At 36.7% G+C, this 16568-nt stretch overlaps 1 protein-coding gene across 3 annotated transcripts in view; it reads right to left on the reverse strand.

Moving 5' to 3' along the window:
* The window catches only part of TXNDC16 (thioredoxin domain containing 16), a 123752-nt gene that overhangs the window by 102424 nt on the left and 4760 nt on the right, over positions 1 to 16568 (reverse strand). For all 3 annotated transcript variants that reach the window (XM_044773584.2, XM_070513637.1, XM_044773583.2), the window contains 5 exons: positions 14763 to 14879; positions 13843 to 14140; positions 12756 to 12838; positions 7048 to 7121; positions 6150 to 6224 (listed from right to left, as the gene is read on the reverse strand). In XM_044773584.2, coding sequence (XP_044629519.1) covers positions 6150 to 6224; positions 7048 to 7121; positions 12756 to 12838; positions 13843 to 14005 — 395 coding nt within the window. In that variant the 5' untranslated portion in view covers positions 14006 to 14140; positions 14763 to 14879. The remainder of the gene's footprint in view (positions 1 to 6149; positions 6225 to 7047; positions 7122 to 12755; positions 12839 to 13842; positions 14141 to 14762; positions 14880 to 16568) is intronic.

Consider the following 16568-nt stretch of genomic DNA (forward strand, 5'->3'; position numbering starts at 1 on the left):
CCAAATAAAACAATATAAATATTCTCAAATGCAAGTTTTCAGTTCATATACAAGTGTTTTGAGAACTATAAGAACAATCCAAACATTCTCTGGAAATATTTCTTCTCCTTGATTATCAGGTAAAGTTGGGTCGATTTGGGTCAAAAATAACTGACAGGTTAATTTAAATTAATATATTTGAATATGTATACTGATCAATTTTGGTAAACGGAAGAACTGTCAGTAAATTTTAGCTTACCTGTTTAACTATTGCCTAATAAAATGCAAACTCAGAAGAATTATTTATATATACCTATACACACATTATATAATATATTATATATACATATAGCTCTTATGCATATATTTAATATCAGATAACAGTGTCTTAGAAAAAAAGACATATACCTCTTATGTATATATTTAATATCAGTTAATGGCATCTTAGAAAACAAGGCAAGGATATAAACAAAAATAAATAAATAACTGTTAGCTCAGGGTAATGAGATTATGAAGAATTGCAGGGGATGTTTTTGTGGCTTTCTCTATTTCTCATGCATTCTACAATAAGGATACTGTTACCACAATCTAACTTGTTTGATTTTCCAGTCTTTTTTTTAAATAATAAAAATTCAGTAAGGTCAAGAGCACAAACTTAATACACATAAATATGTATATGTAAATATATATGAAAAATACATACATTATATACATTATAAATATACATACATACATTATACTTCTATCTTTCATATACATATATTATACATATACATAATATATATATATATTACACATACATACACATATAGAAATATATCAGAGTGTGTGTGTGTGTGTGTGTGTGTGTGTGTGTTAGAAGATAATGGAAGAAAAGAACCTATTTACAATAGATACAAAAGACATAAAATACCTAGGAAGAAATTTCAGTGTCCAAGCATATATGAAGAAAGTGTTAAAACATTACTAGAGGACACAAAAGAAAACCTGAATAAATGGAAAGACATCAGGTTCTGGGATGGGAAGATTCATTCTGAAGATGTCAACTATCCCTAAAATAATTTATAAATTTAATGCCAATAGGATTTAGTCAGGGAAGGGAAGAACCTGGACAAGGTAATTTTAAACATCTTATGTAAACAAAACAAACAATTAATTCTGAAAAGAGAAACATCAAGGGCCTGGACCTTTCAGATATTATATTACAAAGCCTCAACAATTAAAGCAATGCTACTAGTAAAAAAATAGACAGACTAATGAAATAGAAAATCCAAAAGTAGACCCAAATATATGCATGCTCAGCATACAAAATGACATCTTGAAAACTGAGATTCATTAATCTCAATTGTGTCGGGACAAACTATGTGGCTGCCTAATATACAGCTAAATCCATCCCTCATACCATTCACTGAGTTAAATTCAAAACAAACTGAAGATTTAAATGCAAAATTGAAATCATTAAAACATTAAGAGAAGAAACACATCCACACAAATCGAGTCTGATCTTTGACAAAGGAGCAAAAGCAATTTAATGGAGAAAGGATAGTCTTTTCAACAGTGCTAAACCCACAGGACATCCACATGCAAGCAAATGAATCTAGACACTTTACACCTTTCACGAAAATTAACTCAAAATGGATCACAGACAAAAATGCAAAACATACAACCATAAAACTCCTAGAAGATAACACAGAAGAAAATCTTGGTGACCTTGGATTTAGCAATGAATTTTTAGATACAACACCAAAAGCTCGATCCATGAAACAAAAAATTGTTAAGTTGGTTTTCATTATTATTAAAAATTTCTGGGGCCAGCCCAATGGCATAACGGTTAAGTTCATGTGCTCCGCTTTGGTGGCCTGGGGTTCCCTGGTTCAAATCCCGGACAGGGACATGGCACCACTCATCAAGCCATGCTGTGGCAGGCATCCCACATATAAAGTAGAGGAAGATGGACGGGCATGGACATTAGCTCAGGGCCAATCTTCCTCAGCAAAAAGAGGAAGATTGGTGGTGGATGTTAATTCAGGGCTAATTTTCCTCAAAAAAAACTTGAGTTTAATAAATGCTAAAAAAAAAAAAAAAAACTTCTGTTCTGCAAAAGACATTGTTAGGAGAATGAAAAACAAGCCACAGATTGGGAGAAAATATTTGCAAAACAAATATCTGATAAAGGACTTGTATCCAAATTATACAAAAGAACTCAAAATTCAGTAATAAGAAAACCAGTCAATTAAAATATGGGCAAAGATCTACCCCTTCAAAGAAAATATACACATGGTAAATAAGCGTATTAAAAGATGCTCAATGTCATATGCCATTAGAAAATTTGCAAATTAAAACAATAACGAGATACACGACACACCTATTAGAATGGCTACAATAAAGAAAACTGACAATACCAAAGGTTGGCAATGATGTGGAGCTGCAACAACTCATTCACTGTAGGTGAGAACGCAAAATTCTTACCACATGATCCAGAAATCACACCACTAAGTATTTACCCAAATGAGTGGAAAACCGCATCCATACAAAAAACATACACACAGACATTTATAGCAGCTTTATTCACAATTGCCAAAACTTGGAAGTGAAGTAACCAAGCTGTCCTTCCATAGGTGACTGGATAAACAGTGATACAACCATACAATGGGATTTATTCAGCAATAAAAAGAAATGAGCTTTCCGCCATGAAAAGACATAGAGGAAATATATATTGCCAAGAAACAGAGGCCAATCTGAAGAAGCTCCATGCTGTATGATTCCACCTACACAACGCTCTGGAAAAGGCAAAACCACAGAGATAGGAAAATGATCAGTGCTTGGAGAGTGGAAGGGAGAGATGAACAGATGGAACACGGGATTTTTTAAGCCAATGAAACTATTCTGTATGAGACTGTAATGGTGGATTCATGTCATTTTATATTTGTTAAAACTCATAGAACTGTATCACACAAAGAGAGAACCCTAATGTAAACTATGCACTTTGCTTAATAATAATGTGTCAACATTGGTTCATCAACTGTAACAAATGTAAGATGTTAATAACAGAGGAAACTGAGTACAGATGAGAAAGGAGGTATATGGGAATTCTCTGTACAACCCGTTCAATTTTCTGTAAACCTAAAACTGCTTTAAAAAACAAAGTCTATTCATTTAAAAAAAAAAAAGTAATTTCCTTGTAACAATGGCATAAGGGAGATCTCAGTACAAGTTAAAATCCAGAAGTCAAAAGAGAAAAGATAAATTTGACCAGGTAATATTTAAAAGAACAAAATAGGGAAATTCAAAAGATAAATGACAAACTTGAGGGGAAAAAAGTACAGTTTGTGTCTCCCTTATATAAGGAGGGTATCTAGAAATTAATAATAAAGTTCAAAACATGATAGAAAAATAAGCAGAACAAGGGGCCGGCCCGGTTGCACAGCGGTTAACTGCGCACGTCCCACTTTGGCGGCCTGGATTGCGCCGGTTCGGATCCCGGGTGCAGACATGGCACCGCTTGGCACGCCATGCTGTGGTAGGCGTCCCATATGAAAAGCAGAGGAAGATGGGCATGGATGTTAGCTCAGGGCCAGTCTTCCTCAGCAAAAAGAGGAGGATTGGCAGCAGATGTTAGCTCAGGGCTAATCTTCCTCAAAAAAAAAAAAATAGGCAAAACATATCAAGCAAGAGTCCAGTTCCACTTCTATGAACAGCATGCAACCACAAAGGAGCACAAGAGAGAGAAACTGCTTGCCAGGCACTGGGTATTTCAAACTGATGGTTTTAGCACAAAAAAGTAGGATGAGAGATTGAAAGGCATTTTTTCTCCTCATGGTAATTTGGAAGGTACAGTTATGATATGGCATACTATTTAGCACAGTTCTTCAACATTCTAAATATCATTACTGAAAATATTTGTAAAATATTGTATTCCACAAGCCATTTTTCCCACATTTTAAACAAAAATGAGGATGTTGCCTCTTCAGAATTCTACTTCCTTGACATTTATTTCTCCCCTCGATTTCTTCTTCCCATAAGTGTTGGTGATGTGTAGGATGCTCCTTGGATGACCTATGTTGACAACACCTAGACCTGCACTCAGGGGTTCCCATTCCTACAGCTGCTACTTGAGGCTCAGGTCTTCACCAGCAAACTCCTGCTTACCCTTTAAGACTCATCCCAAGTGCCACCTCCTTCAGGAAACCTTAACAAATATCCACCTTCATTCCAGACACAAGTAACCATTGCCTACCCTGTGGATCCTGAAGCCCTTATGCATACATTTCTATTTTACTTACTGCACAGTATTTTCCGTTTATATATCTGTCTCTGCAACAAAACGCTGAATTCCTAGAGAATAGAAGCCACACCCTATTCTGTTTTGCATCCCCAATGCCTAACAAGTTTCTGGCATATGGAAGGACCACGGGGATAATCTATTGGTGGAATTACTGTTCCATGAATCAGCACTGGTACAGCGGTAGGAACGAGATGCTGCTGCAGAGGACTTGAATGACACAAGCCCCACAGGCTAGCCAGTTTCCAGCACTGACAGTCTCTCCACATCTAAGGCCTAATTCTTTCAAAACCACCTTGTCATCACGTTGTCCAACACGGATCTGCCACTCCAGGATTTGTGGTCAAACTTGTCAGAGACAGTCTTAATACCCTCCTCCCCTATCCCTCAAAGAACCTTCTTTCTCTGTTTCTTTACCCTCATTTCTGGGTCAAAGACAGTCGTCAGGTATTCACTGTAAAACTAGACTAGTAAGCTTCCTGAGAACAAAGATCATATCTATTACTTGGACTTTTTGCTAAGCTTTTTATGACTCCACCCTCAAGATAGCCACCCCTTCTCTCTCCCAGCAAAGGGCTTCCAAGCTGCCCAACAGCTCTTTGGAATTCCTTCTTCAAAAGGACATCTTTTACCCCTTACAATTGGCTTCTTAGTCTACAGGCCTCAGGGTCCATGGTTGTCAGGATTTCTAAAGACCTTTCATTAATATATTATTGGTACTGGAACATTTAAAAGTGTCCCTTTGCCAAGTAATAATCACCACTTTTCACCTATAAGTTTTCAGTTTCCTGTAATTTAACTTTCATGCAATTTTTGTCAGAGTCCAGTTGGAAAGGAGAAGGAAGAGGAGAGCCAAGCAAGGAGCAAAGAGAGTCAATGTCAGTGAAGGTCTTAGTGGGCAACAGACCTACAACAACGTTAAACTGGAAAGGTCCATGTAAACTCACGTCCCTGACAAGTTGCAGTTTCTAGCTCTGTCACCAAAGAGAATGCTAGACTTCACTCAGCGGGAGACTGCAGGAATAGACCCCACAAAGGCCTGAATCTCAGGCCTCAAGATTCCACAGCAGGGAAGTTACATTAGGATTCGCTCCCATGTCTGAGAGACACTCAGGCACATGCTGGGACCCTTTGTATGGCTTCTGTACTTACCAAACAGGCACAGAGCTACAGACTCCAGAAAAACATCAGCCTATGGAGGGAGGGATGCCAGATATTTTAAAAATCCCAGTGAGAACAGCAAAGATGAGCTTCTTACCTGTTAAAATCCTCTCCACAGACAGAATCAAAAGCAAACTGGTCCATTCTTTCTCAAGCAAAAACAGCAAGATTGGCTACAGATGTTCGCTCAGGGCCAATCTTCCTCACAAAGAAAAAAACACCAATACTATGACCATGTGGTTGTGTTCTGTCTTTTTTTTTTTTTTTTTGAGGGAGATTAGCCCTGAGCTAACATTCACTGCCAATCCTCCTCTTTTTGCTGAGGAAGACCGGCCCTGAGCTAACATTTGTGCCCATCTTCCTCCATTTTATATGTGGGATGCCTGCCACATATAAAGCATAGCTTGACAAGCAGGGCTAGGTCTGTGCCCAGGATCCAAACCAGCAAACCCCGGCCCATCAAAGTGGAGCACATGAACTTAACTGCTATGCCACCAGACTGGCCCCACATCATCTCCTACTTTTATATACACTATCTACATGTTTCTATATCCTTTGCCATTCAAATTTTAGATCCTCTATGTGGGAAGACAGACGAACAATTTGTGAGAAATTGATGCCTACAAATATAATGTTAAAACCCTACAATATTTTAATGGATTGTGGTTGTTTAAAATGAAATTAACAGATAAATAACAATAAGTGAATGGATACCCCCTGTACTTACAAGAGAACATGAGCAACGATGGCATTCACATCAAACAAGGTATCAGTAGGGAACTCTCTGAGTAATACGTTGCCCCTATAAAAAAGTTTTAAAAAGCATTACAGAAATATTTCCTTGGAATTGAGCTTACTTGTCTAATAAACTAGGCAATCAGTTCTTTGATGTTAGAGCCTGTGTCTTACCCATTATTCCATGCACCTACCAGAGTGCTGGCCATAATACACCCTCAAATATTACTGAATATATACTCAATAAATATGTTGACTTTGAAAAGCTTTGCCCCTGGGCCTGGCAAAAAAACTGGAAAAAAACGTGAGTCCCAACGAGGCTTCCAAGGTTACCACCAACCTCCCTGTCACACACACAGATTCCTCCAATGAGCTTGGAAGGAGACAAGGAAAGAGAAAGAAGTGTCCTCAGCAGCAGGCCCCTGAGGAGACACTGTCTCTCCCCACTTCGGAGGCCATATCCCAGCGTTGGAAGAAAGGATTTCGAGAAATCTCAGGTAGACGGGCAGACCCAAGCGCAAAGGAATCTGTAACCAGGACATTGGCAGACCTCTCAAAACTAAAGTATGCTCATTTCACATCCACACATGGACCTGACATACCTACTCAGAACACTGAATTTGCTAAGCACTTATTTAAAGGCATTTGTAGTAGAAGTGTACATAAGATTCTCACGTAATATTCAAAACAACGCTGTGAGGTAGGTACTATTCTATAGATAAGGAAGCTAAAGTGCAGGTAACAAATCTATTACTTGGACATTTTGCTAAACTTCATGTAATCCCCACTGCATACTTTATTCTGGCTTAGTGATATTTTATATATTCAAATATATATAGAGAGAAAAGTACAGCTTTATATTTGTCTCTCACACTCAAAAAATAGTTTACCTGAATAAATACGCTTTCATCAAATCCTTTTCCTTTCCACAGTACCTTGATGTTTCTTCTTTGACACAATTAACCTTTAAAAGATTATATTTAAGGTTTAGATTACATATCAAAAGGTCAAGTTTCTTGGCAAGGGAAACAAGAAATAAAATTAAACATTACAGTTTGTCTCCAGGTCAAATTTCCTATTTTATTTTTCTTTCTGATTTGTATCCTATAATTTGCTCACTTATTCAAATGCTTAAGGTAACCCAGAGAAAAGAACAGTTTCTACACCTAAGAGTTATATTTAACTATATCTAAGAGTTTACATTTAATTCAGTCTTATGGAGTAAGTGGCAGGTAATCAGGTAGAAAAGGAAAGAAACAACTAAGGCAGGCCAAAAAAATCATAAGCAAAAGCACAGAAGCGAAAGGTAGGTTGGGACTATGAAAGCATCTCAGCAGCGGGAACATAGGTGTGGCAGAGACTGCCAGTTTCTTACCCAAAATCCATCCTCCCTTTTTGTTTTACTAACAGAACTTCACTAAAAGCAAGTCCTCCAGTAAAAGACTTTTCCAGACTCCCCAAGAGCTATGGATGGCCAAGCAGTGTTAGAAATCACTGGGTTGGTTGGGGCTGGCCCAGCAGAGATTGAGTTCACACGTTCCGCTTCTCGGCGGCCAGGGGTTCGCCGCTTCGGATCCCAGGTGCGGACATGGCCCCGTTTGGCACGCCATGCTGTGGTAGGTGTCCCACATATAAAGTAGAGGAAGATGGGCACGGATGTTAGCTCAGGGCCAGACTTCCTCAGCAAAAAGAGGAGGACTGGCAGTAGTTAGCTCAGGGCTAATCTTCCTCAAAAAAAAAAAAGAAAGAAATCACTGGGTTGGGATCTCAAAAGGCCCTTAAAAGGGAGTTGACTGATGACTCTTGCACTTTCCACTTCTTCCAGACAAAAAACAGATAAGACAGCTAGGTCATCAGCAGTAATTGTGGACCATAAAGCATTTTCAAAGAAGAAACCCTTGCTAAGGACGGTGAAACAGAAAGAATGGACGTGAGTCCCTGACGGTGTTCCAGCAGTCATAACAGCCCTTGATAGCTTATAATCTGGACTGTATGTGAAAAATACAAGGACAATTCTGGCAGCAACATGAAGAAAAAAATGGAAAGTAAGAGAGCACAAAGAAGGCGGATTAACAGAATATCACATGAGTATAGGTCAAGGGTGACTGGGACCTGAAGTAAAGCAGACAAGGCGAAGAGACTCAAAAGGCTTTTCACAAACACAGTAAGTAAAACTAAGACTGAGCATGTGTATGCAGCATGGGATAGAGGGGGACGGAAAGAGATCAAGAGAATGAAGAGGTTTCTAGATGGGGCAATGGGTAGCCACCGACATAACTTAACCAAGGCTCAGGCTGGAAGAACAACAGCGATTTTGTCTTGGACTTTGTAAACCTGGGGGGTTTTGTAAGTTTTTCGCTTTTGGTTTGGAGTTTTTTTGTTGTTGTTCAATTTTTTAATAGAGTTTGAGGAAGCAGAATGACAATTCTGGGGAAGCTACACTTGTTTTTAAAAAGCTACAAAAGGAGAAGTGATACCCAGAAAAGACATCAGGAATACAGAACTAGAATTAAAAGTCAGAATATAGCCATAAGCAAAAAGAGCAAATTTTAGTGTATGTAATTTTTTAGAGAATTTTAAAAAGTCAGAGCACAGGAGACAGTTGATATTATGACAACAGATTTGTCCATTCATCCATTCAACACATATTTAAACACCTACCATATGTTAGTCACTGTTCTAGTCTCTGGGAGTACAATTAAAATCCAAATAAAAATCTTTTATCTTTAGAACTTACATTCTAAAAGTAGAGACAGACAGTTAAAAAAACTAACAAGTAACATTAACTGCTATAAAGAAAAAAGTAGTAAGGGGGTAGTGAGTGACAGGGCATTTTAGATCAGTAGTCAAGGAAGGCTTCTCTGAGGTGACATTTGTGCAAAGAACTGAAGTAACGGAGTGATGCATATAAATATATAAATATGTGGAAGAGAGGAGTTCTAAGCAGAGGGGGAAATGACTGCATAGGCCTTGTGGAAATAACACACCTAGCAGGTTCAAGTAACTAAAAGATGACCAGTATATGTCAGGGACAAACTGAGCACAGTGGAGGGACAGAAAATGAGATTAGCAAGGAAGGGAATGTGCACAAGAGTGAGGAATTTCTGTTTTACCCTAGCCATAATGGGAAGCCTTTCTGAGAGGGCAGCAACGTGATCTGACTCACCTGTGCAGAAGAGTTAAGTGGGACAAGAGTGAAAGGAGAAAGGCCAGTTATTAGAAGGCTGTGTGGTTTCCCATGAGAAATGATGACTGTTTGGACAAGGGGGCGTAAAAGTAAAGGTATGGGAAGTGGTCAGATTTGAGAAGTTTTGACAGTAGATACTAGAAGTTTTGATAGTGAGTAGGACGCACTGATGGATCAGTCCTGATAGAAAAGTCAAGGTTTTTCTGATATAGTAATATCGCAACACCAGCCTTCTTCTGGTATCACTTGCATGATAGATCTTTTTCCTTCATTTACTCTGAAGATTCCTGAAGCCTCTCTGATGCATTTCTAAATAGCACACAGTTGGGTTTGGTTATTGTACCCAGCTTGACAACATTTGTCTTAACTGGAACATTTAGGCCATTTATATTCAGTGTTTTCTTCATCTATCTCTGCCTCCTGAAATCTTAACTTTTGCAGACAACCTCAAAATGCTACTTTTTCTGAAGTCTTTCCCAATACCATATGTGACCTTTTACCCCAACAATCAGATATGAGCTTTCTCTCCTTTAAATCTCTATCAGATTTTATTTCTATCTCCTTTATTGCAATGATCAAGTTCTGCTAGTTATCAAAATGATCGATGAATGTGTTTTATCCCCCCATTTAAGATAGAAACTCTCCAAAGAAACAGACTTGCATCGCAGTCATCTCTCTATCCAAAAGAAGACTAAATATAGTAAGCTCATTTCAATCTCATAAACATTTACTCAGTATCTATTATGTGGCAGAGACTAAGCTAAGTACTCATGTCTGTCTTATTCACCAGTCTCCTTTCCAAACAGCTTAGCATCCTCAACTGTAAAATCAAGAGTTTAAGTCATGTTAGTTCATAAAGGCAACACCCTGGGCATGAACCTTAATATTCTACTCCAGTTACTAGATAGAGAGTTACTAGGTACTAGTTTACTAGTTACTAGATAAACAGCACAATTGTAACAGGCCCTCCAGGACCAGTTCAACTGACCCCATCTTATCAACAGAGTAATTAAGAGTGGTTTTTCAGGAACTGAGACCCCTTGTCCAATTCAGGCCAGTTGGTGTGACCACCAACCCATCAAACGGGCCTGCAGAAATGCCCAATAAGTGACCTTTTTGACATCAAAGGGCTGAAAACTCCACCCTCAGATCATGCTAACACCACTGTTTTGTGAACATGCCTCCTATGGAGAGACAAGAAGCTTGATTACACTTGTGCAGATCATCGATTAACTCACTTCTCCTACACTTCAGACCACCCTTCATCCCACAAATTTTGCTCCAAGCCCTGGACCAGGGAGACAGATCTGAGGCCATGGGCCCCTGTCTCCCTGCGGACTGATCTAGCAATAAAGCTGTTTTCTTTTCCCAAAAGCTGATGCTGTAGTAACTGGTTTTTTTAATGTGCATTGGCCAAGAGAACCCCAATTTTGGGCAGTAACATGATTATCCCTTTTCAGTGTCATATTAATCTAGTATTTCATTTCTAAATTTCAGTTTAAAATTTCATTCAAAGCTCCTCAGAGAAAAGTGCCATTATCATTCTAGAATATAATCAGTTGTTCAAAGTTAACTGAGACCTCTATACATACAGAATCGACATTAAAAATATATATATTTTAAGGTATTCAGCCATGACATAATAAGAAATATGTATTTGGCCTCTGCTCCTGGTTCCTGGCAGAGCTTCTAAACTCTTATAATCTCCTGAGTGATAGGGGTGCTAGGAATATCTTTTGCTCTAATATTTTTCTTTAACACCAGTTCCTGATATAAGAGCTTCTAAAATCCTTGGAATCTCTGGGAGTGATAAGTGTCGTTCTGTATGCTAAGGAGATGACTGTTGGCTGGGAGCCCCAAGGATAGCTTCAGGATGGGGACTAGTCACCAGAAAGACAAAGGCAGGATTAGACCTTTGGAACTTTGAACAGCACCTCCCATCCTCGGGGCTGGAGATTGAGTTAATCACCAAGGGCCAATGATTTAATCAATTATGCCTACACAATGGGACCTCTATAAAAACCCTAAACAACAGGGTTTGGAGAGCTTCCAGGTTGGTGAACACATCCAAGGACTAAAAGGATGACACACACAAACTACAAGAGGACAGAAGCTCTTCCAGACCTTGCCTTATGCACCTCTTCTATTTGGCTGTTCCTGAGATAATCTTTATAATAAACCAGTAATAGTAAGTAAAGTTCCTGAGTTCTGTGAGCCCTTCTAGCAAATTATTGAACCTGAGGAGGGGGTTGTAAGGACCCTCAATCTGTAGCCAAGTCCTACAGAAGCTGTAACCTGGCGACCCACTAATTGTGATTGGCGTCTAAAGTGAGGGTCAGTCTTAACAGGACTAAGCTCTTAACCTGGGGGGTCTGTGCTCACTCTGGCTAGTTAGTGTCAGAATTTCTGGGTATGGAAAACTCGACGGTGTCAGAACTGTTCTATGGGAAGAGGGAACAATTTCCCTTTAATAGCCAAGGTTAGTTAACCTTCCTGTGCTTCCTGCCCTGGGAACTCCAGCTGCAGGGACCAAAAGGGACAGTAGCCATCTCTCAGAGGGGGAAGGATAGTGAACTAAGAAAGAATAAATGTACACATAAGTCAAGCAGACACTAATATGAAAGAATTTAATAATCACTGGGTTACTAATCATTCAGTTTTCTAGGTACAAATTCTAAGTTTAAACTAAATGAAAGGTTCATGTAGCTATCTAACCCATGATGCAAGTGGAAATTTCCCATAATACTCCATGGCAAGTTTGAACATCTTTTAAGAAAAAAATTAAATATGTAATTTCAAGCGGGGTTGCTTTAACTTTGTTCTAAAAATAAATGTAAGAAACAGCAACATAAGCAATTAGAAAGACTTAGAAGAATAGAAAAGAAAAAATTTCACAACCAGAGGCACTCACAGCTATAATATACAACTATGTACTGGGGAGCTTTGGGAAGAAAAAAGAAAAAAAGATTGGCAACAGTTGTTAGCGCAGGTGTCAATCTTAAGCAAAAAAAAAAAAAAATTCAATTCAGTTTCAATTACAGTACCTTAATTTTGTTACCTCAGTTTGTGCTAACAGAAATTTAATAAATAGTTTAATTGTGATATCTATTATGATAAATTTGTCAAGCAAAACAAAATTCTAACTATAAGATTAAAAAATGACACCATAGCACAAATACAATAGTCTACAAAATAAACTTAAGTTCTAAGCTAAAGAATTTTAAATAGCTTTTTTTTCCTATATGTACTAATTTATACAATAACCTGGAACTATCTTTCTGTGTTTCTGTTTATTCTTATGAAAAAACTATTTTTCCAGTTTGGAAAAAGATGTGAAACAACGTAAGTCTTAAGTCAGACAGTTATAAAATCTTCGCCACCAACAATTTATTAACATAAATATCTTTCTACCTTTGCAACTGAAATTCCATAGTTCTGGAGAGGTTTAACAGCCTCATTCAGTTCTTCAAGAAATATAGAGGGACTTGGAGAATCTAAAATAAGAAACGATTTATGACTGTTTTATGACTTGTCCCTTGGAAAAATGAATTTTTAAAATTAAAGCCCAAAGCTGCAAACTGCAGAAGAAATATATTAGTTTGCCCAACTAGTATGCAACAACGACAATCAAGTAACTAAACACATCTGGTTATAAATTTTATACCCTTTTTCCCTATTGCCTCATTATTCTTATTTCTAACGTTTTTATCATGATGTATTTTAATTTTGTAAGTGACCTTAAAAACTTTCTAAAATAAAAATAGGGTAAAAAAATGTTTAATTTAAACCTAATGTTGGGCATTATTTTTCCAAGTTAAATACCATATACACAACATACGTGCACACATGCACAAAACTTTCAAAATGATTTTAAAATACCATTTTTAAATTACAATTATAAGAGAGCTAATAGAAATGTGGATTCATCTCACTTAATCCAAGAATAGTATCTTTTCAAGGCATGAAGACTAAAATAAGACCATTACAATTATTAGTTATGTTCAATAGTTATATTAATTCCATGTAATTAAAGGTACAGCTAAAGCAGAGCATTAAACTAAAGCATTAGTAATACTACATTTAAAATTTAAAAACACTTTGGAGACATTTACATGCTAAAAATGTCACAAAGTATACTTTCGTAAATGACTAGATGAAATTCAGACATTATTACATTAATAGTTAATTCTTACCTAGTATTTATTATGGACCAGCCACATGAGTAAAGTCATTTAATCCTCAGAACAAATTTATAAAGCAAGTACTATTTTCTCCTTATGGATGACAAAAAAGACACACAGAGAGGCTAAGTGACTTGACCAAGGTCACATAGAAGGTCAAGTGGCAGACTCAGGATTCAAAGCCAGGAAGGCATATTATAGTTTTGTAGCTTTATCACACATATTATTAATACTGACAATAAGTTCCCACTGAGCATACTGATTAAACAGCAACAGAAACATCACAAAAATCATATTAGAATACAAAAAATACTTACTAGCTTGACAAAAATAAGCTAAGGAGGCTTTTCCTGGTTGCAATGTATTGAAATACTTCTGAGGACTCAGTTCTGGTAGAGAGTCTCCCGCTGACTTATAAAAAATATTCATCATAACAAAAGAGAAGCCAACTCTACATGCACTGAAACTGGAAGACATCATCAGCTGCAGCTGTACGCACACAGGAGTCTGTCTGTTCACTGCTGCGTTCTGCTACCCAGGACAATACCCGGCAAGAGCAGGTGTTCAACAAAGCTTTGCTGAATGAATTTGTTAAATAAATGAATGAAATAAAATCTGCAAAAAAGAATAATATAGGGCATTACCTATATATTTGATTTTGCTCTTACTTTATTATTTCCTTCTAGCAAAAATTTGAGAGGGGATGAAATATAATATATAATTTATAATACAGATGATATATAATGACATTGATGTGATAATACTATTGATTGTTAATACTTGCAAAAGATATCAAAGCTATCTGGAAAGTGCAATACAAAGTATCTTAAGCTTAAGAGATATTTACTGGAAAATGTTAATTGTTCTAAAATTAATTCTCAAACATTATCCAATCCATTTTTAAATTGGGCATTTTACTCTTCTCTCCCTAGAGCAGATTTAAAATTAATACTCAAGTAACTATTTAATACCATTAACAGGGGAGTGATACATCCAAAATACATATCTACTATGTTTACATTCTTCTTACTCTAAATTCCCTAGAAGACAGCTATTAAAACTACTTAAGAACATCTCTTCTAACTATCCTTTTTTTTTAATGCTTAAGACTTAGATTTATTTATACAGCTTAAAAACTCAAATATCTTTTTCAACTCATATTTTAACTCAATTTTGTTTTCTGAACTCAGATTTGTTCTAGATATCCTCTTCTCATCTTTTTCCATGCTGTGCTTACTTCCAGGCTGTCCTCTGTATTTGCTGTCAATTCTCTTTGTCTTCTATTTTGCTACTTTCATATTTCTCTTGAACAATTTCTTCTTTTAGGAGGTTTTCTACTGATGATCTATATTATCTAAGTTTAAAAGAAGATAGTTTAGAAAAATTAATATAATATGAAAATATACTTCTAGAAGGTAAAGACACACTCAGGTATAAGAATTTTGTTTTAATTTTTTTTAATTTCAAATACAACTCATCTTTCAAACAATAAATCACTATCTCAAAACAGGAGACAGGAAAAAATAGCAAAAAATTACTCATAAGGAGGGGTAGAATTTTTCAGTAAAGAATAAAATGACAAAATGAAAAATTTAGGAAAAAACTGTACTAAATTGGATATCTACTCTGGTCTTTCAATACTATCAATAGGCACATAATACCTCTCCCTAAGGAGCAGGTATTCCTAAAAAAGAGCTAATTATTCATTGACTACTTCCTAATATTCTTTTTATTATAGCTTATTTATATCAAACAGTGAACAAATTTGCCATCAATTTTTAAGAATGAGCCAAAAATTCAAAAACTCAAGTAGAATGAAGAGCAAAGACTGTGAGAGGTATATAAAAAAGTAATTTTAATGATACAATTAAGGGGTATCCTTGACATTAAAATTGATTATACATTACAACCAATTTAAACTAGTGTATTTTAAAGCCACTTTATATTAATGGGAATGGTTTAAAATAAGTCATCCAATATTTTCTTTATATTCTGGGGGTGAAATGCATGCATCCTGAGGCTAAGGGAATAACTATATAACAAATGTTACTAAATGAAATAACTCCAACCTAATTAAAAGGTAAAACATTTAAGTAAAAAAGCACAATTGAAAGATTCAAGTATAAAATACCATTTTTCCTGGCCTTGTGGTTACAATGCAAATACTTTAACACTAAATTGGACATGACGGTTAACATATGATTCTTCTCCCCTAGAATGTATTTTGTAGCACCAAAAGGTCTAAGGGCACATTCAGTGCTTGAATCCTCTTCCTCCTCTATCTCACTGGACAGATGAGATTATACATGTGAAAACGCTGTGCATCTGGTCAGTTAGAGATGTTGGTGATTGTTCTTACATACTTTTAGAGACAGGAACCCAGGAGTAATCTTTGCGGTTTGTTCCATCTTTGATTAGTTTGATTATTAAAAATAACTTAAAGCAGAGAATATTGCATGGGTCAGCTAGAAATTGAGTTTACACGGTCATAATAAAATAAACACTGAATAATGATTTAACCAAATCCATGAAAAGGCGGGGAGACAGAAAGTAAGTGAGCACGTGGTCATGGTGGGAAAAGGAAAAAAAGAGAGCCAAATCTTCATCTTTCACAAGACCAAAAGCCAAAATTATTGGAAATAGGAAGACTGACGTCAAAAGAAACAGGGAGCAGATGAAAGAAAATTGCCTCTAAGGAATAAGAAATTGGAGAGGGGAAGACACCAAGAAAACTTTTGAAACCTTATAGAACTGTGTGCCTTTCCGCTTTGATTCAAAGAGAAAAGCTATTACTCGTATGTAACCAACTCTTCCATAGCATCTACTCATATTAACCCGATCCAATCCAATGGACAGAGAAGTGTCCAGCTCACATGCACAGTAAATAAAATGAATTTGTCCAGAGGCAGGGTCTCCTCATAAAAAGATCTTTAAAGAGAAGTGTGGACGGGAAACGATGGGGACAGACAACACCCAGCAAGAATGGAATAAAAACAAAGATACAGAAGGTACTTGGTGACTTTTTTCTGGAGTAATTAAAAAC

This window comes from Equus asinus, chromosome 7, assembly GCF_041296235.1.
Source record: "Equus asinus isolate D_3611 breed Donkey chromosome 7, EquAss-T2T_v2, whole genome shotgun sequence".
Taxonomy (NCBI): domain Eukaryota; kingdom Metazoa; phylum Chordata; class Mammalia; order Perissodactyla; family Equidae; genus Equus; species Equus asinus.